At 48.7% G+C, this 19,440-nt stretch overlaps 11 protein-coding genes across 11 annotated transcripts; 8 read left to right on the forward strand and 3 right to left on the reverse strand.

Annotated features, from left to right (window-relative positions):
- Positions 1–15: 15 nt before the first annotated feature.
- J056_002097 (Putative ribosomal RNA methyltransferase nop2) lies at positions 16–2,119 on the forward strand (the record flags this gene model as incomplete). The annotated part of the gene is made up of 5 exons (XM_009267961.1): positions 16–31; positions 82–893; positions 944–1,425; positions 1,474–1,540; positions 1,586–2,119. The coding sequence occupies 5 exons, from the start codon at positions 16–18 to the stop codon at positions 2,117–2,119; spliced, it is 1,911 nt and encodes a 636-aa protein (XP_009266236.1).
- Positions 2,120–2,329: 210 nt separating this feature from the next.
- On the forward strand, positions 2,330–4,449 carry J056_002098 (uncharacterized protein; the record flags this gene model as incomplete). The annotated part of the gene is made up of 5 exons (XM_009267962.1): positions 2,330–2,357; positions 2,405–2,496; positions 2,548–2,715; positions 2,761–2,826; positions 2,878–4,449. 5 exons carry the CDS (start codon positions 2,330–2,332, stop codon positions 4,447–4,449), a joined length of 1,926 nt encoding a protein of 641 aa, XP_009266237.1.
- A 141-nt stretch (positions 4,450–4,590) lies between these two features.
- J056_002099 (Peroxisomal hydratase-dehydrogenase-epimerase) lies at positions 4,591–7,290 on the forward strand (the record flags this gene model as incomplete). The annotated part of the gene is made up of 18 exons (XM_009267963.1): positions 4,591–4,664; positions 4,712–4,806; positions 4,859–4,966; positions 5,016–5,056; positions 5,104–5,228; positions 5,279–5,297; positions 5,342–5,393; positions 5,449–5,492; positions 5,542–5,559; positions 5,610–5,790; positions 5,852–6,387; positions 6,438–6,536; positions 6,586–6,656; positions 6,712–6,751; positions 6,817–6,861; positions 6,917–6,959; positions 7,009–7,205; positions 7,258–7,290. The coding sequence occupies 18 exons, from the start codon at positions 4,591–4,593 to the stop codon at positions 7,288–7,290; spliced, it is 1,821 nt and encodes a 606-aa protein (XP_009266238.1).
- Positions 7,291–7,611: 321 nt separating this feature from the next.
- Positions 7,612–9,144, forward strand: J056_002100 (uncharacterized protein; the record flags this gene model as incomplete). Its single annotated transcript, XM_009267964.1, has 2 exons — positions 7,612–8,887; positions 8,939–9,144. 2 exons carry the CDS (start codon positions 7,612–7,614, stop codon positions 9,142–9,144), a joined length of 1,482 nt encoding a protein of 493 aa, XP_009266239.1.
- Positions 9,145–9,208: 64 nt separating this feature from the next.
- On the reverse strand, positions 9,209–10,105 carry J056_002101 (uncharacterized protein; the record flags this gene model as incomplete). Its single annotated transcript, XM_009267965.1, has 1 exon — positions 9,209–10,105. The coding sequence occupies one exon, from the start codon at positions 10,103–10,105 to the stop codon at positions 9,209–9,211; it is 897 nt and encodes a 298-aa protein (XP_009266240.1).
- A 48-nt stretch (positions 10,106–10,153) lies between these two features.
- J056_002102 (Ankyrin repeat-containing protein YAR1) lies at positions 10,154–10,774 on the forward strand (the record flags this gene model as incomplete). Its single annotated transcript, XM_009267966.1, has 1 exon — positions 10,154–10,774. One exon carries the CDS (start codon positions 10,154–10,156, stop codon positions 10,772–10,774), a length of 621 nt encoding a protein of 206 aa, XP_009266241.1.
- A 141-nt stretch (positions 10,775–10,915) lies between these two features.
- Positions 10,916–13,044, forward strand: J056_002103 (uncharacterized protein; the record flags this gene model as incomplete). The annotated part of the gene is made up of 7 exons (XM_009267967.1): positions 10,916–10,951; positions 11,000–11,020; positions 11,065–11,105; positions 11,150–11,676; positions 11,736–11,990; positions 12,047–12,129; positions 12,178–13,044. 7 exons carry the CDS (start codon positions 10,916–10,918, stop codon positions 13,042–13,044), a joined length of 1,830 nt encoding a protein of 609 aa, XP_009266242.1.
- Positions 13,045–13,150: 106 nt separating this feature from the next.
- J056_002104 (uncharacterized protein) lies at positions 13,151–14,026 on the forward strand (the record flags this gene model as incomplete). The annotated part of the gene is made up of 2 exons (XM_009267968.1): positions 13,151–13,217; positions 13,266–14,026. 2 exons carry the CDS (start codon positions 13,151–13,153, stop codon positions 14,024–14,026), a joined length of 828 nt encoding a protein of 275 aa, XP_009266243.1.
- A 144-nt stretch (positions 14,027–14,170) lies between these two features.
- J056_002105 (Mating-type M-specific polypeptide Mc) lies at positions 14,171–16,157 on the reverse strand (the record flags this gene model as incomplete). Its single annotated transcript, XM_009267969.1, has 3 exons — positions 14,171–15,833; positions 15,884–15,925; positions 15,976–16,157. The coding sequence occupies 3 exons, from the start codon at positions 16,155–16,157 to the stop codon at positions 14,171–14,173; spliced, it is 1,887 nt and encodes a 628-aa protein (XP_009266244.1).
- A 458-nt stretch (positions 16,158–16,615) lies between these two features.
- On the reverse strand, positions 16,616–17,290 carry J056_002106 (Methyltransferase-like protein 13; the record flags this gene model as incomplete). The annotated part of the gene is made up of 1 exon (XM_009267970.1): positions 16,616–17,290. The coding sequence occupies one exon, from the start codon at positions 17,288–17,290 to the stop codon at positions 16,616–16,618; it is 675 nt and encodes a 224-aa protein (XP_009266245.1).
- Positions 17,291–17,333: 43 nt separating this feature from the next.
- Positions 17,334–19,200, forward strand: J056_002107 (ATP-dependent RNA helicase DBP9; the record flags this gene model as incomplete). Its single annotated transcript, XM_009267971.1, has 2 exons — positions 17,334–18,920; positions 18,967–19,200. The coding sequence occupies 2 exons, from the start codon at positions 17,334–17,336 to the stop codon at positions 19,198–19,200; spliced, it is 1,821 nt and encodes a 606-aa protein (XP_009266246.1).
- Positions 19,201–19,440: the final 240 nt, after the last annotated feature.

Raw genomic sequence — 19,440 nt, forward strand, 5'->3', positions numbered from 1 at the left:
CTCCTAAAGCACAGAATGGGCAGGAAATCAAGTAATAAAATAACCAAATGTAATCTCAGCCTTTTCTAACACGCTACACAGAGCAGAAGCAACAGGATCCAGTCCCTCACCAGCCTAGACAAGCTCACGGCACACGAGTCACAAAGAGGAAGGCAAAAGACGCTGCACTTGACACCTCAAATAAGAAATCAAAGCAGGTGAACCAGGCCAAGCAGCCAAGAAAACCAAAGCAACCTTCTTCTTCTCCTTCGATCCACTCTGAGGATGAGCAAGATGAGCAAGATGCCTCTGATGATGCCTCCGAAGCCTCCGAATCAGCCTCCGATAACCTCCAGGACTTACAAGGCTCTGATGATGACGACGAATTTGATCTCGACGCCAGTGACGCTGATGCTCCTCAAAATCCTCCCCAGCAACTCGTCTTCTCTGATCAAGATGATAGCGAGGATGGCTCACAAGACTCAGACGCAGATTCAGACTCAGACGAGCAATCTGATGTTCAAGGCGCTGAGCCTAGAAGAGAGAAACTCTCCGCCAAAAAATCCAAAAAATTGGATCAAGAAGCCCTCCTTGAAGCTGCAGACGCAGAAGCAGAAATGATTAGAACTAACATTGCTGGTCTCGAGCCTAACGAGATGGGTGAGGTCGATGATGATATGGTTCTCCCCACTCAAGAGGATAAGGAGAGAGAGGCTACTGAGGGTGCTGACGCCCAAACCGTTTACGGTCGTATAGGCGATATTGTCCGCATTCTAGGCGACTTTCATCGCTTTAAGGCTGCTAACAGGAGCAGAGCTGATTACACTGATCAGCTTGTTGCTGATATTGCTAGTTACTATGGCTACACTCCGTTCCTCGCTGAGAAACTTTTCTCCATGTTCAGTCCTGATGAAGTGAGTAGAGAGTTGTGCATTCGTATCACCTCTCACTCCCTTCTCTCCAGTCTATTGCCTTTTTTGACGCTAACGAAACTCCACGTCCTGTTACCATTAGAGCTAACACCCTTAAAACCCGCAGGAGGGATCTCGCCCAAGCACTCATTAACAGAGGTGTCTCTCTAGAGCCAATCGGTAAATGGACCAAAGTTGGTCTACAGATATTCGACTCTAGTGTTCCTGTCGGTGCAACGCCAGAGTATTTGGCTGGTCACTACATGCTCCAATCTCCATCATCATTCCTTCCCGTTATGGCACTCGATCCGAAAACAAATGAGCGTGTACTTGACATGGCTAGTGCTCCAGGTGGTAAAACAAGCTACATGTCCGCTTTGATGCAGAACACGGGTGTCGTTTTCGCCAATGATGCCAACGCTTCAAGGACCAAGAGTCTTAGTGCGAATGTGCACAGGCTTGGCTGCAAGAATGTAGTCGTCTGCAGCTACGATGGTAGACAATTCCCCAAGGTTATTGGAGGGTTTGATAGGGTGTGAGTTGGATGGTTGTGTGTTGACGTATTATTCTGACGCTTTTCTAGATTGTTAGATGCACCATGCAGTGGTACGGGTGTCGTATCTAAAGACCAGTCGGTAAAGGTGAACAAGGTGAGTGAATGTCTTGAAGATAGAAGCAAGCTAAAAAGACCCCAGACTGAACGCGACTTTGCACTACTCTCGCATCTTCAGAAACAACTTATTCTCTGTGCGATAGACTCTATTAACACAAAATCATCAACTGGCGGATACGTAGTGTATTCGACGTGTTCAGTGACGGTAGAGGAGGATGAGGGAGTGGTAGATTACGCGCTGAAAAAGAGACCAAATGTGAAACTTGTTCATACTGGGCTCGAATTCGGTGTAGAGGGATTCACAAACATTGGCGGAAAGAAGTTCCATAAGGATATGCACCTCACTAGGCGCTTCTATCCACACGTGCACAACATGGAAGGATTCTTTGTGTCCAAGCTGCACGTACTGCCGAGAGCCGTAGTGAAGAACAAGCTGGCGCAGCAGGAGAAGAATGACGCTGACGATACTGGAGTTCTCGTTGATGACGATGAGGATGAAAAGGAAGCGGGAGATGTCACCTTCAATGATGATGAGGATAAGCAGTTGATGCAGAAAAATCAACGCCGCCAACAGAAAGCGAAGGGTATTAAGCCATCTAAGCCAACAACCAAGTAATTTATTAAGTCTCTTTGTTATCCGATATACATATTTAGACATGGAATAGACCTGGGAGGATGAATGGGCGGTTGAAATAGAAATAAAATAATGTTGAGACAGCTGTAGATATTTTAAACAACCTTACGCAGCTCACTGTGCCACTCAAGAAATTTAGTGATATCCAACATATGATTCGCCGCCTCGCCTCATCTCTTCTCATCCATCATCATGCTTAGATTGAGAAATATCCGCGGCTGTGGGTTTTAAAGGGAAACACAGATATAAACCTCTTACATAACTCAGCGCCGCTTTCTAGACGTGCTTTCTCGACTTCGGCCGTTGTTTCGAGAGTTGTGGCCACCGACCCAGTCAAGGCGAAGCACGCAGAGAACAATGTGAGTGCTGTGGCCGGAATTGCTGTAAAATAGCTCACGCTGCCATTCGAGGGATTTGCTGCTTCCAACTACCCAGTAATCGATCATGAATACGATGCAGTCGTCGTCGGTGCCGGCGGTTCTGGTCTTCGTGCCGCTTTCGGTTTGGCAGAGGCTGGCCACAAGACAGCTTGTATCACTAAGCTGTTCCCAACGCGCTCGCATACTGTCGCTGCTCAGGTAACGTTACTTGATGCACGCCACACCCATCTCACTTAAAGACAGGGCGGTATCAACGCTGCACTTGGCAATATGACAAAGGACGACTGGAGATGGCACATGTACGATACTGTGAGTGGTATTAACGCGTTTTAGCCCGTTTTCCCCACTCACATCCGATAGGTCAAAGGCTCTGATTGGCTCGGTGACCAAGACGCAATCCATTACATGTGTCGTGAAGCGCCACGCACCGTCGTCGAGCTGGAGCACTACGGTGTTCCTTTCTCTCGTACCGCCGATGGAAAAATCTACCAGCGTGCATTTGGTGGTCAATCACTTGAGTACGGTAAGGGTGGCCAGGCGTACAGGTGTGCAGCTGCTGCAGACCGTACTGGGCACGCTCTCTTGCACACGCTCTACGGTCAATCACTTCGCCACGACACAAACTTCTTCATCGAATATTTTGCACTCGACTTGATCATGGAAGATGGCGAGTGTGTCGGTGTAATGGCGCTCAATATGGAGGATGGCACTCTGCATCGTTTCAGATCACACAACACGGTTCTCGCTACCGGTGGTTACGGTCGCTCATACTTCTCGTGCACCTCTGCACACACCTGCACAGGTGATGGTAATGCGATGGTTTCTAGAGCTGGCTTGCCGCTCCAGGATCTTGAGTTTGTGCAGTTCCACCCTACTGGTATTTATGGTGCGGGCTGTCTCATCACGGAGGGATCACGTGGTGAGGGTGGTTACCTTCTCAACTCTGAGGGTGAAAGATTCATGGAACGTTACGCACCAACTGCAAAAGATTTGGCTTCACGTGATGTCGTCTCTCGTTCGATGACGATAGAAATACGTGAAGGAAGAGGTGTGGGTCCGGAGAAGGACCACTGTTACCTCCAACTGTCTCACTTGCCACCTGATGTGTTGCACGAGCGACTTCCAGGTATTTCAGAGACAGCAGCCATCTTCTCTGGTGTAGATGTCACCAAAGAGCCAATCCCAGTATTGCCAACGGTGCACTACAACATGGGTGGTATACCAACGAAATGGACAGGAGAGGTTTTGTCAATCGATGAGCAAGGCAAGGACAAGGTGGTACCTGGATTGTATGCGGCAGGAGAAGCAGCTTGTGTATCTGTCCACGGAGCCAACAGATTGGGAGCCAACTCACTCCTTGATATCGTTGTGTTCGGTAGGGCGTGCGCTAACCACATTCGTGACAACAACGAAGCTGGAAAGCCACACAAGAAGATTAGCGAAAATGCCGGGATGGGTAGTATAGAGAATCTTGACAAGGTGCGCAACTCTACTGGTCCAAAATCTACAGCGGATATACGTCTTGATATGCAGAAGGTTATGCAATCAGACGCAGCTGTATTCAGAACCGATCAGAGTTTGCAAGAGGGAGTGGAGAAGATGAAGAAGGTTTACGACTCGTATGCTCAAATTGGATTGAGCGATAGAAGCATGATATGGAACACAGACTTGGTGGAGAGCCTCGAATTGACAAATTTGCTCCAGTGCGCTATGCAGACTATCGTGGCTGCTGCTAATCGTAAAGAGAGCCGTGGTGCTCATGCAAGAGAGGACTTTAGCGAGCGCGATGATGAAAAGTGGATGAAACACACACTCACATTCCAGCCAGACGTAGAGAGCAATAACGTTGATCTTACGTACAGGGCTGTTGAGGGCGAGACGCTGGATGAAAGTGAGTGCAAGTCGGTACCGCCATTCCAGCGTTCATACTAGATGGGCTGAATTTGTAGCTGAATTTCATTGATAATATTGATAAGTATAAATAAATACATAATTTCTCCCGGGAAATCCCGGCTAACTTATGGTATTTCCACGCCGGCAATTCGGTTGAAAGCGTCTTATCGCACAACAACCATGACAAAAAACACAGAATTATTTAAAGATAAAGTGGCAATCATCACTGGCGCTGGTGGTGGACTTGGGAGATGGTAAGATGGTGATGTAGTTCGCGTATGCCACGCTGAAAGATTCAAAGCTACGCACGCCTCCTCGCACAGCACGGTGCTAAAGTCGTCGTCAACGATGTATCTCTCGACGCAGCTGACAAGGTTGTCGCGGAGATTAAGCAGAGTGGGTGAAGTTGGCAGTGGAAGTGGCAGATGGCTCAACGCACCCAACACAGCCGGTGGAGTGGCTATAGCCGATTCACACTCAGTGACAGATGGCGCGAACGTTATCCAGTCTGCGCTGTCTGCGTTTGGTACTCTGCACATACTTATCAATAACGCTGGTCTGTTTTCATTGTGATTGCGTCATTGCGATTTCTTATCACACCACAGGCATCCTCAGAGACCGCTCATTCGCCAAAATGTCAGATAAAGTGGGGTTTTATGAGTCCACAGCTACTCAACTCACATTTTACCCCAGGAATGGGACCAGGTCATCGATATCCACCTCACAGGCTCTTTCTCCTGCTCTAAAGCTGCTTGGCCTGTCTTTAGGAAGCAGAAGTTTGGCCGTATCATTAATACAGCCTCAGCCGCTGGTTTATAGTGGGTGCTGGTAGTGTACACAACCACGCAGTCTTCTAACTCCCCTTCAGCGGTAACAGAGGCCAAGCTGTATGCCGAGATCTGTCATATAATATCCACTAACAGCTTCACAGAACTATAGCGCTGCTAAAATGGGTCTCACCGCATTCTCCAAGACTTTGGCCAGTGCGTGTACCTTAGCTTAACCCACTCAATCCCTTACTCATTGCCTTCACTCCAGTCGAAGGCGCGAAATACAACATTCGTGCTAATACAGTCGTCCCAGTAAGTGGCTTTACAAATATTTGCACGCAGAAGAAATGACAAGAGGTAGATGGCCAAAAGCGCAATGGTGAGCGTGTTGTTGGCGTTATTTCATCTATTCTAACAATCAACTCACAGACTGAAACAGTCCTTCCAGTTGATATTCTTGAAAAGTTGCTGCCTGAGGCTGTCGCACCTTTCGTAGCGTTCCTTTGCTTGCCCGATGAAGCAGGCTCGCCCGAATCAGGGCCTATAACAGGGAGAGTCTTTGAAGTTGGTGCGGGTTACTGCACTGAATTGCGCTGGGAGCGTGCTAAAGGTGGGTTTATTGAGTTGAAAAGTCAAAACTGTCTCAGAACACTCTCTTACGTTTGCTGCAGGCCACATCTTCAAGCCAGATGACTCATTCACGCCGTCGGCTGTCAAGGCACAATGGCACAACGTCATGGATTTCAACCAAGGCAGAGAATACCCAAAGCGTGTCGAAGATTCCCACGGCAAGATAGAGGAAGTAACTAAAATGTCTCCTAAGATGCCCTCAAACACACAAGCAGAACCTGCAGTGCGTTTCGACAAACAGACTGTCATTATTACTGGCAGTGGGGCTGGTCTCGGACGCATCTACGCGCTCATGTTTGCCAGTCTGGGTGGGAATGTCGTTGTGAATGATGTCTCAGAGCAAGCAGCTCAGGGGGTAGTCAACGAAATTAAGGGTGGTGGGAAGGGCGATGCGGTTGCTGTTGTTACGAGTGCTGAAGATGGTGATGCACTCGTCAACGCTGCTATCAACTCGTTCGGCAGGATCGACGCACTCGTAGCTAACGCTGGTATTCTGCGCGATAAGAGTTTCGCAGGCATGACCAAACCTGAATGGGATGCAGTCCTCGCTGTTCATCTAAGAGGTACTTATAAGGTTGTATTGGTTTGGGTGTGGTGAGATGAAGCCTTCTGACAATGTTTTGCTAGTCAATTAAGGCCGTTTACCCGCTTTTCCAGAAACAAGGTTATGGGCGTATCGTCACTACGGCATCAGGTGTCTCGCTGCATGGTAACTTTGGACAGGCTGTGTGTATGCGGTGTGTAGACGATATTCACTCATTCAAAATCCTCGCAGAACTACTCCTCGGCCAAAGCTGCGATTATAGGCCTCACTCGCTCCGTTGCTATCGAGGGTGAGAAGTACGGGTAAGTGTTGAACCGGGTCCTCGGATCTCCGCCGCTGATGACATGTCGGTATTAGTATTCTCGCGAATGCGATAGTCCCGACGGCGGGAACTGCGGTGAGTGTGAAGTGTCTACACAAATGTGTGGAAGAAGAGCGATTGTACTAATGCGCCTATTTCAGATGACAGCGACAGTATGGCCAGAGGAGATGATAAAAATCTTCAAGGTGGGTTGAATGTGGTGTATTGCTAGCATTCACACGAACACTAACATATTTGCAGCCCGATTACGTTGCGCCGATAGTCGGCTATCTCGTCTCGAAAGGTGGGTATGAGTAAACAAATAAGCGGGGCACATCTAATAAACCCCACAGACAACGGGGATACGGGGCTAGTGGTGGAAGTTGCGGCGGGATGGTCAGCTGCCATACGTTACCAGAGAGGCGGCGGGCATCGCTTCGACGGGGCGAGATACGCGCCCGAGGATGTCGCGATGAATTGGAAGCGTATTGCAGGGTTTGAAGATGGCAGGGCACATTACCCGACGTCGACAGCTGACTCACTGATGAAGGTATGTGGGGTGTTTGCGTGGAGATGGTGTGCTGACCGCTGCTCGGCTGCAGTTCCTCGAGAGTGCCAAGGAAGCGAAGCTGTGATAGTAAACAAATGAACGTAGCTATTAAGCAACTTAACAACTGAATAAGTAACTTGGAATGATGAATTTTAAATTTACAAATTTTATGCGTCCACCGAGCAACCATATGACCTAGTGAGTCGGATGTGATGGGCGAGGGAGTGCGAGGGGATATCGGTAGCGGAGGAAGCGGAATGAATTGGGAGGCGTGAGTGATGGCTAAATACATAGCTCACTCCACGCTCACTTGAATTACCGCTGTGTTCCTGAGTGTTTAAAACCCGGGGTTCTCCGCAAAACTGGTTGGTGGAGTCAGTGTCGCGTGTGTGGTTGTAGAGGTACGATGAACACGCAGACGACGCAAACGGATGTGCATAGGCAGAGGTTTGTAGAGGGGAATGGGGGGAATAATAGGAGTGGAAGAGGGAGTGGGAGTGGTGCCGCTCACTTACCAAGCAGTGCGCCTACCAAGTTATTCCCGCTGCAGCTTCCAAGCAGAGAGAATTCAAGGCCCGTGAATCAGGTGCAATCACAGTCTCAGTCGCATCCACAGCAGCCCAAGTCCCAGTCACGCCATTTACAACTCCACCCACCTCCGCCACCACCACCACCAATCAAATCAGTCTACAGCGGTCCTATTCCACCACCATCACTGTTCAGACGGAGTAATGAGGATCTTAAAGCCCAGACGTCGCATACGGGGCACTCTAAGCACCCCGCACACCCCGCAAACAACTCCTTCCCCACTCTACCGCCGATCAGCAGCGTTGAGGGCGTCGTTGAGGAGAATGATGCAGGCACACGCAAGCGCAAATCACAGGATACAAGTGGCAGTTTTTCAGATGAGACACATGGTAAGCATCAGATGCAGATGCCGACGCAACAGACGCAACAGACGCAACAGTCACAGTACACTCACACACAACGCACCAAGAATGGCAGCGGTAACGGTAAAGCCAAAAGCGCGCGCAGACGTGCGTGCGAGGAGTGCGCACGCGCCAAAGCACGCTGTAAAGTGGAGCCAGGTGATGGAGTAACACCGCCAATGTGCACGAGGTGCAAGATGTACGGCCATTCGTGCCTCTTACCGGAGGGATATGTGATCGATAGCGACTGGATGGATGAGGATGTACAGACGCCGCGGAAGAGGGCGAGACGTAACACGGCCAACAGCAACAGTAACAGCAGTGGAGATGATAGAGGTAGGGAGAGGGATTGTGAGAGGGAGGGATATCTCGATGGTGTTGGTGTTAGGGATAAAGAAAGAGACACAAGTAGAGATAGGGATAGAGAGGTCGACTGGCATATGCATAGACGTCTCAGCGAAGCGTGGCAGTATCACCACGGCCACCCTTCACCTTCAAGTTATAACTTGATACCACCCGGTTTTGAACAACGCGAACAACGCGAACAACGCGAACAACGCGAACAACGGGATCAATGGGATCTTTACTCGCAATACTCACATTACCCTCAATATACCCAGCACACTCCTCACACCACTCAACAACCCCCTCAACCACCTAATAGATATGGATATCCTCAGATGCACTACTCACCAACAGTACCATCAGCACCTTCAGCACCTTCAGCACCGTCGATGGATGTAGCCTTCTTGCGTGGGTGGTATTAAACATACAAAATTCTCCCTAACACAAACACACACACAGAAGCTGAAATGGCTAGCTACCCTTTTCTCAGACACATTGCTGGCTATGATCTCAGCAGGTTGTCCTTGTTTCTTTCCGCGGCTGTACGTGTCGGTATTACGGGGATATACGCAGGCGAGCAGACGACGCAGGGGCACTCGCAGGGGCACTCACAGTCACAGCAATCCCAGCAGTCATCACAGCCAGCACAAGAGCCACGAGAGTAATTTGAAATATTCAAGAGAAAGATGTAAGACATGTAAGACATGTAGAATTAATTAAGTTATTACTTTATTTCGACGGCGATGGATCGACGGGTGAACCAAATTCAGTAGTCTTGTTGTCAATACCACGGCGAATGTGGTCGTCGTCGAGGTGATCGAGACGGTGCAGTTCGCTGCGAGTGTAATGCACGAGGCTGTTGAGGTGGATAGGGATAGCGACTTCCATAGCCTCGCCATGTACGCCCTCTTCCTCCCTAACGGCTCTACCAGAAGGGGACAACTCCATGTCACCCGAGTCAATCTCCTCCTTGACGCCTCTACCTGAGTAGATATTCCTCCAGAACGCAGCAGCGAGTACAGCATCACCGCGGACGAGTCCCTCGTCATACGCCACACCTGAACCACGCCACATATCCAAATAAGCCATCATGTAACCTCTAACAGTGCGCTCCTGGGTGATTTTAAACTTGTGACGAATACGCGATTCAATGTCGATGAAAAAGTGATTAATGAGCTCCTGTATATAGAGACGTGCGAGTGGTTCTGGGAGAGCTCTGAACCTGACGGTAAGCAACCAAATGTGGAGGTTAGTGAGGTGGAACCACGTGTTGAAGGTGGGCGGGAGGTTAGCAGTTTTAAGGAATTCACCGTGGCCTTCTTCCCACTCGGCACACCTATCGTAGTAGTCGGAGGTGGTGCGTATTGCGGTGGAGGTGTCGCTGTTGTATCCAAATAACTTGGCTATGGAGAAGACGATTTTCTTGGTTAGTTCGGAATGCTGCTTGGGCGGGCGTGCCTTTGGTGAGAGCGGGGTGGCGGAAAGGAGAGGTTTCTTGTGCGGTGGCTGTGGCTGCGACTGCGAGTGGTTCGACTGAGTGGATAACAAACTCCTAGTGGGATTGCGGGCTATGGCGCGTACAATACACCGCTGGTTCGCTTTAATAGCATTCGTTATTAGTGGCATGGTGGTTGTGGTGCTAGAGCCATTCGTCTTCTCTTCTCGCTCCGGACAATGACGACGACTAGGCAACTCGACCAGGAAGAGGTGATCCTCGCAGGCAGATTGAATGAAGTGGATCAAGTGGTTGAGGCCATCGATGAATTTGGAATCCACGCACTCCTCACCGCCAGAGACGACAGAAGCAACTCAATTCTGCACATGTTATCAGCGAATAATCATTTAGAGCTGCTCAAGAGGGTTATCGGTGGCTGTGGTGGATGTAAGGACGCACTCGCTGCCACTCTCCTCCATCAAAATCAGTCAAAATCCACAGCACTTCATTGGGCAGCTACAAATGGGAACAAAGAGCTGGCTATTTACTTGTGTGAACAGGCAAGGGATGTGGGTGACGACACAGAGCACAAACTCACTTTCTCCACAAACCAATCTGGGCTCAGTGCTGCTTCTGAAGCTGAGAGAGGTGGTCATGACGATTTGGTGGTCGAGTTGCTCGCCCGGATGGATGCACTCGATAAGGGAAGCAGAGGTGGTGACGGTGAGGGTGCTGAGGGCGCACAGGAGCCACTCTCTCAACCTGAAGACTCGCAACCTGAAAACCCACAAGAAGACGTGGTTGTACAAGTAGGCGATACATCCACAATCACAAATAAAGTGGATGAAATAAACCTGTAATATTGTAGCCTGATTCATACTCTTTCTCTATTTTTATCGACTTGGTTTCTGCGGGTGATTGGTTTTCAAACTCAGATCCGACGGTGCCGAGGACCCAACTGAGTAGGAAGCAGCCCACTTGCATTCGACTATCAAACATCCATGGACCATAACAAGAAGAGGAAGAGGCTTACCAAGGTGTGTTCTCTGTGTGGGTGTGTGGGTGTATTTCTTATCAAACGCTAGGCCTGCGATAATTGCCATAAAGTGGGTGGATTACTTATATCCACGCTATTCTTACAGCTGTGCAGAACAAACGCCGCTGCGATGGGTTCCTCCCGTGTTCAAATTGGTGTGTTCTCCACTCAACTACACCCCACCTAACACAGCCCACAGCGACTTCTCAGGTAAACAATGCTCTTATTCAGATAACAATGGCCACTCTATCCCGCCGCCCAAGTCCAGATCAGAGAAAGAGCACGAGTCTCACCTCAAGATAAAAACTGAGTACAACCTTTTCTCGAGTGATCTGCACGGCGAGAACAGCAAGGCTGTACTCAATGATCCTCTCCTTAAGAAAGAGCTCGTCCTGCTCTTCCTCGATCACATGTACCCATTCAACCTCATCTTCCACAAGCCAAGCCTCCTCTATGCCCTCGAGAAGGACAGACTAACCCCGATGCTCCTCAACTCCATCTTCGCCCTCTCTGCCAGGCTCAGCCCCCACCCCCGCTTCCAGCACATCGAACCTTGGAAGACCGGCGTCGACTTTGCTGCCATTGCCCGGCGTATTCTCTTCGATCCCGATGATTTGGGCGCTTGTGCCCTCGACGACAGCAAGCTGGAGGTTGTCCAAACATCTTTACTTCTCGCTGCCCACGATTTCGGCATTGGTCTGTTTAACAGGGCATACACTTATCTAGGTGGGAGTGTACCACTTTACTTTTTTTATAGATGGCTGACACCTGATAATTACCCCTAGGCATCGCCATCTCCCAGCTTAAAATATTGGGTCTTAATCACGACGATTTCGTCACCCCCGCCCCAGAAAATACCCGCGAGAAGTGGATCTCCAGGGAGGAACGCAGACGGACAGGCTGGTGCGTCATTATGTTAGACTCCGTCGCTGCCGCTATCAACGGCCGCGCCAAGCCATTCGAAGAGCATGATTTGAAGATGTTCCTGCCCTCTGACGATGTGGCATTTGAGTTGGCAGTGGGCAATGTCGGCAACAGAGGTGAGTTGACTGTGTATTAGGCTGTCAATGCTAAATACATGTCTTGCAATCCTCAGAATTCATAAACACCCCTCCGTCAACAGACAACGCGACCACCGAATTCGGCTATCTGATCAGGATAGTGAATGTGTTTTCCAATGTGAGTGGTTTGTGTCTTTGAGTTAAATACCCATCTAAAGCACTCCAGGTAATGGGATACATATACTTTCACGAAAAGGAGCGTATGGCAAATGCGTCGCAGAGGAGCACAAACACAACCACTCAATCACCCTACTCAAGTCATTCATGCAAGCAGGATCTAGCACAGTGGTCGCAGTCACTACCCCCGCATCTCGAACTAAGCAGTATCAACCTGAACCTGGCCATGATGTCGATGCAAGCTGGTGCAAATTCGTCTGGCTGGTGCTACGCACTGATGCATGCCTTCGCAGAGTGCAGCGTCTTTTACTTGCACTCGACAGTCGAGCAGGGAGCAAGTGAAGAGAGCATGCGAACCAGCGCCGACAGACAGAATCAGAGTGTCGGGAACATGCGCGCGGTAATAGACGCACTGGGAAGAAGCGGACGCAAGAGTCCACTGCTCATCTACTTTGTCTATGTCGTATCGAAATGGCAGTTGCATGTACAGGGTGCACTCGACGCTGTTGTCGCTGATATTTGGGATGAAGAGCTGGCCGAGTTGTGGAGAATGGACAAGACACTGCTCACTGGCGATGGCAATTCACCCCCTGTGCTTGAAGAAGAGGGCAGCGAGAATGAGAATGAGAGTGAGAGTGATAAGGCACATGACACTCATAGCACTCACGCTCACACTAACACCCACACTAACACCATGGAAACTATCGCTAAACTCCTCGAAAACGCTAACCAACCCGCAGCCACACTCAACACCAGCGTCAATCCAGTGGATCTTAACCTTCTACCCTCTCGTAACCTCCTCTTGTCACCGTCTTTACCGGATTTATTCGCACCTTCAACCACCACAAGCACTCCGAGCGATCAGCAGCAGCAGCACACGCAAGAAAACGCGGTATTTGGTTTAGGATTGAGCTAGCTTATTAATGTAATATAAAATAACAAATTAACATATTTTGCCAGATATTTTTAAATGACATAATCTTCTAATCTAATCGTTCTTCTGCCTGCACCACCATCTTCACATGACGAGTCCATACTGGAAATTCTTTCAGCGCACCATTGATCAACTAGCGCAGCGGTCAAAAATAAGTGGGTGGAATTAGTGCACAAGCTTGTACGATTCTCACACGTCCACAGTCGCCAACGCCTCACCAACACCGACGACGCCCCCAATACGTCTAGCCACGCTGAGGAGCAGCTCCGATATCTCCAACTGGGCTGTTGGCTGCGATGGTGATATGGGCGGGCGCAGTCGGGCGCAGCTTGAATACGTGGGCGGTGTGAATGTGAGTGGGGGCGAGGAGAAGCATGCGAAATTCAGTGGCGTTCTCGATCCATACGTCCCCGAACAATGGAAGAAAACTCTCGAGGATGGCGTTAAGGCTAAGAGCGGTTATGCTGGTCTGCGCACTAAAACTCGCACTACACTCTTCGGTACAGCGTGTTGGGACCTGTCGCTGCACCCGTACCTCGCTATGCGTGTTAGGAATAACATGGCTAAAGGTGGAGGTGCAAGTAGTGGTAGTGTTAGCAACAGCAGCGGCTACTTTATCAACATTCAGACAGAAGGCGCTGTACGCAGCGATCTGTTTCAGCATCGCCTCTTCACTCCCCCTAACTCTCACTGGCATACCCTTGTCGTTCCCCTTAGCTCATTTGTCCTCACTAACGCGGGTGAGACTTCGGATCAGCAACTGCCTATGCTCAGAGAGAAAATTCGCACCGTCGGTATCAGTCTCCTCGCTAATCCTGATGGTAATAGCACAGGTAGAGTTGAAAATAGCGAACGCTTTGATCTCGATATCGAATGGATTGAGGCGTGGAACGATAGCAATCCAGATGTTGTAGCTAGACAGAGTCAAGATGGTAATGATAGTGAGAAGAAGGAAAGTCTATAAGTTTTGTTGATACATTTTATTCTAATCATTCATTTCTATATATTGGTGTCTATACTTGAGTATCTATAAGTGCCTTGTCTATAAGTGCCGTGTCTATTCAATACTGCAATAAATATTAATCATGTCGTCATTATATGATGCCGTCTATATTTCTCTCTGAAAAGCTCTAAAAATGTCTTGATACGAAGGTGCAGCGTGGTGATGCGATTGCGATTGATTCTGCGACTGTGACTGCAACTGACTCACACCCCCAACCCCACTCTTACCACTCTCATACAGGTAGTCGTTGATGAGTTTCTTGGTTCCGTCGGTGATATGCGTCTCGTCCAACCCATTGCTGAGGTTTGTAACACTGTCGATGGTATCTGGCAGCGCGTGTGTGTAAGGCTGGACGCTGCTGGCTGATGAGAAGGTGGATGTAGATGTCGACGAGCAGCTCGAGCCTAATCCCGCCCCAACAATCACTCCATGACTGCTTGATTCCTGCGTTGTTCCCGGCAGTGCTTCCATATAACTGAACATCTGTGCCTCTGTTTCTGCTTCTGCCTTGGGTATGTCGATAGGTACACTCTGGGTATGTTGTGAAGGGATATCGCCGAAGACCTGGTTGATGTAGTTGAAATTGTCGTTGTGATAGTAGGTATCGCCAATATCGCCAATGCCACCAGCACCACTACCGTCAACACCCTCACTGCCATCTACATCCCCCAACACCATATCGAAATCGAAATCCATCCTTGCGTCACCCAAGTCGTCACCATACCCATGCCGCGTGAAATCAAGACCATATTCAAGACATGTGTTGTCTATAGCAGCCCATTCGTTAGCCAGATTTGCCGCTGTTGCCGGTGCGAGCATTACCGCTGGATCGTAAGCCAGATTGGAGAGTGAGGAGGCTTGCGGGTTTGCGTCTGAGTTTGACACGTCTAGTGCGGAATCTGACACCCATCCACTCCCACTCCCATTCCCACTCACTTCCTTCTCTTCCATATTGATGTAGTGGTCCATTTCCAGTCGCAGGTAGGGCGGTATGGCGGACATGTACATGTCTTCTGGGTGTGTTGGGTGCGCGTAGTGCTTGCACTGCGTGTAGCTGCTCGATGGCTCTGACTGTAAGAATGAGGGTGGTGATGACAGTGACTGTGAGTACGAGTGTGGATATGAACGTGAAGACGCCGATGCTGTGTCGCTGAATGTGAATGCTGGTAGCTGATTCTCACTCTCATCTATTTCTCGCTTCACTTGTGCCTCGTCAAAGCTGAGATCAACCGCGAGAGTATTACCAGCGTGTAAGGTTGTTTTCTTGTCATCCTCATGGTTTCTGCTCGCCTCCTCTCTCCTTCTAAGGCTGTTTCTACTTTTGGTTTGTGCGTTCGCTCTCCCGCGGCGTTGGCCGATGTAGCTAGTGTCCTGTTCGTTGTCGCTGTCATTCTTCTCATACATTTCCGTTTCCATCTCCTTTTCGCGCGCCACTTCTGCTTCTTGTTTCTCCCTAATAAGCTCCTCCAGCTCTCTGTGCGCGTCTGTCTCTTTCCTACGTGCGCTCTGCGCACCCCGCCCGCTCTTCACCGGCCGCTGTCCCCTCGCGGCGGACTTGGAGCGCACACCTCCACTCTCTTTCCTGCGCGGCTTGTATTGGTATTCGGGATACATGAGCTTATGCTCCCGCTTCACCTGCTCAGATTTGGCGAGGTAGTGCTCGCGCACCTCCTCCGTCTCATTCAGCCAGCGCGCAGACAGATTTTTCGACAACTCCGTCTGTGACTCCCTCAGACACTGTGCCGGCTTCGCGGCCGCTTGCTCCTGTCTGTCGCAGTCGTGAGGTGTGACGTGTGCGTGTTGACATTTGCTACTCACTTGATCTTCGCTAGACTTTCCGACCGGTAGAGTATCCATGCACTGGTTGGGTGTGAGGCGATGCCGTGTGGTGCGCTGCTGCTCCAACTCACTTGGCTGGACGCGGCACTTTGGATTTGTTTCTTGATCTCGATTTCTTCGCCGGTTGTGGTGGGTTGATGTGGCTGTGGATGTGGATGTGTTTCGGATTCTCATTCTGACTCTGCCTCTGATCCAAAGACCCAACACAGATGAACTGTACATCTCCCTCCTTTATTTCGCTCATCTCGCTCATCGGTTTATATTCTGAGACCTGTTCGCTTTCGAACATATGTAACACGTTGGAAGCCGTACTAAACGGTGACGACTAAGCTCCTTTTCGGCCATCGTTTTCAGTATTCATCCGCGTTATCGCAATGTACCTTATTTGAGAGAACAATGACTTTTACGCATGGCTGACTAAGGCGGCCTAGCCGGTATCTTCTAAAACGAGTGAAACACACCATGCATGTCAATAAAAGTGCGCTGTATATTGTGATTTATTTATGCGCCATTTTGTTTCATTTTGAGGTGGATTAATCGATATTTCTCAATTTTTGCACATGCAGGCACACCCCACCGCCTTGAGACAACCCTTTTTTGAGAGATGCATGACGAGTATTCAGATGGTGTGGAGGTGTGCGTAAGTGTAACGAGTTGTAAGGCTAGTACATCCTGGCTAATGCGTGTCGTGAGCGTGTCGAGTACACCTCTTTATACCCTCCTCAGGGCGATAAAGTGGTGATGTACCTCAGGTCTGTGCACCGCTCTACCATCTCCATCGCTTGATGTTGCATCTTGTGCGCGTATCGACCACCGCTTCTCAATCCGCCAGGCGGGGCACTCGGCAAGGACCTCGAACCTGAATGGCGAGTAGGAGCAGAGTAACCACCATCCGCCGCATCTAACGACACGTGCTAGATTCAACGCAAGCGCATATACCGGACTATGGAGTGTCCCTGGGGAATCCGTAGTGGTCGAAATGGTCCAAGTGTCCTCAACCATGACATCTGCGCCGGTGCTCATCGAATCGGCACAGCACTTGTCAACGACAATGTCTACGGGTGGTAGTATCTTCTCTAACTGGCGTGCGTCAAGAAGGTCTGCAGTGTGGTATATTTGGTGGTCTTCGCCGTTCAACTGTCTAGCCCGGTTTATGGCTTCAAGGGAGTAATCAATATTGTATATTTGAGCAGCACTGTTGATGCTGTGGATAGATTTCGATAGCCTGCTGTTCCCGCAACCGATATGTGCTATAGCTTTAGCGTGACTATCATCGATCCACGCAGCCGTCTGCTCAATGAACACATCCCCGCCTATCAACCACTCAAATTCATTCTCTTGCTTAAATCGCCTATCCCAATACGAAGATTTCCAAAATTCTGTCATTTTAACTCCTTCAACCGCGTCTGCAACGAGGAAGACGTGAAAAATGGCAGAATCATTCGCTAAATTTGATCATTTACTCGATAAGCGTTTACTGCGCTCACTCGCGGATATGGGATTCGCAACACCCACGCTCATACAAGCCAAAGCAGTCCCAATCGGCGTTGACGGCAAGGATATTCTTGCTCGTGCAAAGACAGGATCTGGGAAAACGCTGGCGTATTTGCTGCCAATTGTTCAGAATCTACTCCGTGATAAGGAGAAAGAGAGCGAAGATGTTCATAAACCTGCTTGCAGAGCTTTGATTTTGGTTCCTACGAGAGAATTGAGTGAACAGATAAGCTCACATCTTAAATCACTCGTTAAATATTCATCCAATGAAATATCTCATGTGAACCTCGCTGGGTCCGGAACAGACAACAAATTTCAACGTTTACTCCTCAGTGACAAACCTGATATAGTTATAAGCACGCCATCGAGACTTATTGGTCATCTCCAATCAAAGGCTATTACCCTTGATAGCTTGAAATGCTTGACTATCGATGAGGCTGATTTGATTCTGTCGTACGGTCACGCAGATGACGTTAAGGCGCTACTTAAAGGTGGTTATCTGCCAAAAATCTACCAATCCTTCCTCATGTCTGCAACTATGACTAGTGATGTTGATAAATTGCGCGGAATGGTCCTCAGAAACCCTGCTATCCTAACTCTCAGAGACGACGAAGATGGCAGCAGCAACCTCAAACAATACTACGTAAAATGTCCAGAGAATGACAAATACCTCCTCACTTATGTTATACTCAAGCTCAAGCTGATCAAAGGAAAGGTTATCATGTTTGTCAATAGTGTTGAGAGAGGTTTCAAATTGAGGCTGTTCCTTGAGGCTTTCGGTATTAGAGCCGTTGTCCTGAATAGGGAGTTACCCATCAATTCACGTTTTCATATCGTTCAAGAATTTAACAAAGGAGTGTATGATTACATGATTGCTACAGATGAGGCTGGTGCTTTCGATCAACAGGAGGAAGATGATGAGGAGAGCGATGAAAGTGAAGATGATGAAAACAGCTCATCAGACGAGGATGACGACGTGGACAAGGAGATTGACGCTGTGCTTTCTTCCGCAGATGAAGAAGATGCAGCTGTCGCCATTCCGTCAGCAGCTGCGCCTAAGAAACGCAAAAGAGAGAAAGGTAAAGAGAAAGAGGACAGCAAAGACACCAAGGAAAGTAAGAAAGCCAAAACTACCAAGAAGGGTGAAAAAGAGTTTGGTGTTTCTCGTGGTATTGATTTCGTCGATGTTGCATGCGTCGTCAACTTTGATTTACCAAAGAACATGTCGTCATATGTACACAGAGTTGGTAGGACTGCAAGAGCTGGTCGCACAGGTATCAGTTTGTCATTCGTCGTTGACAACGAGAAGAAGAGCAAGAGAAATGAGGAGAAATTTTGGAAGAGAATAGCTAAGAGACAGGAGAGCAAAGGAGGTGTGCATAACTGGGATTTTGATTGGAAACAAGTTGAAGGATTCAAGTATAGAGTTAGTGATGCACTCAGGATGGTGACACCACATGCTGTCAGAGAGGCTAGAGTGAAGGAGTTGAAGAATGAGATATTGAATAACGACAAGTTAAAGGTATGTTGAGTGGATATTTCACTAGACGTTCTAACAAAAAAAAAAGGCGCACTTTGAAGATAATCCAAATGATTATGAATTCTTAAAGCATGATAAGCCATTACATCCAATGAGACAGCAGCCACATCTCAAACATGTTCCTGGATACTTGATGCCACGTATAGCAGGAGTCAAGCAGCCAACGACACCGAATCTTAACCCAGACAAGATTGGATTTAACAAGCGTAACAAGAACAAGCAAAAGAAGAAGGATCCGCTTAAAAAGTTTTCTAGAAAGTAGATGTACATGTAAAGATTTATTTTATCTGTAAATTCACATAAATAACTCAATTGCCAAGCGAAATAGAATTCTTTGTCTGGAATGTCTTCGCGACTGAAGGGATATGCGGAGTGAATCAGATATGAATGCAGGTGAATATTCAAAGGAAAAGGCTAAAATTTAGTGCAAATGCTAAAGTTTAGTAGCAAATTCAAATAAAGAGTTATAATTCTGTTTGTTTTATTGAGATTTATTTTGAAT

Source organism: Wallemia ichthyophaga (genome assembly GCF_000400465.1).
Source record: "Wallemia ichthyophaga EXF-994 unplaced genomic scaffold scaffold2, whole genome shotgun sequence".
Lineage (NCBI taxonomy): Eukaryota > Fungi > Basidiomycota > Wallemiomycetes > Wallemiales > Wallemiaceae > Wallemia > Wallemia ichthyophaga.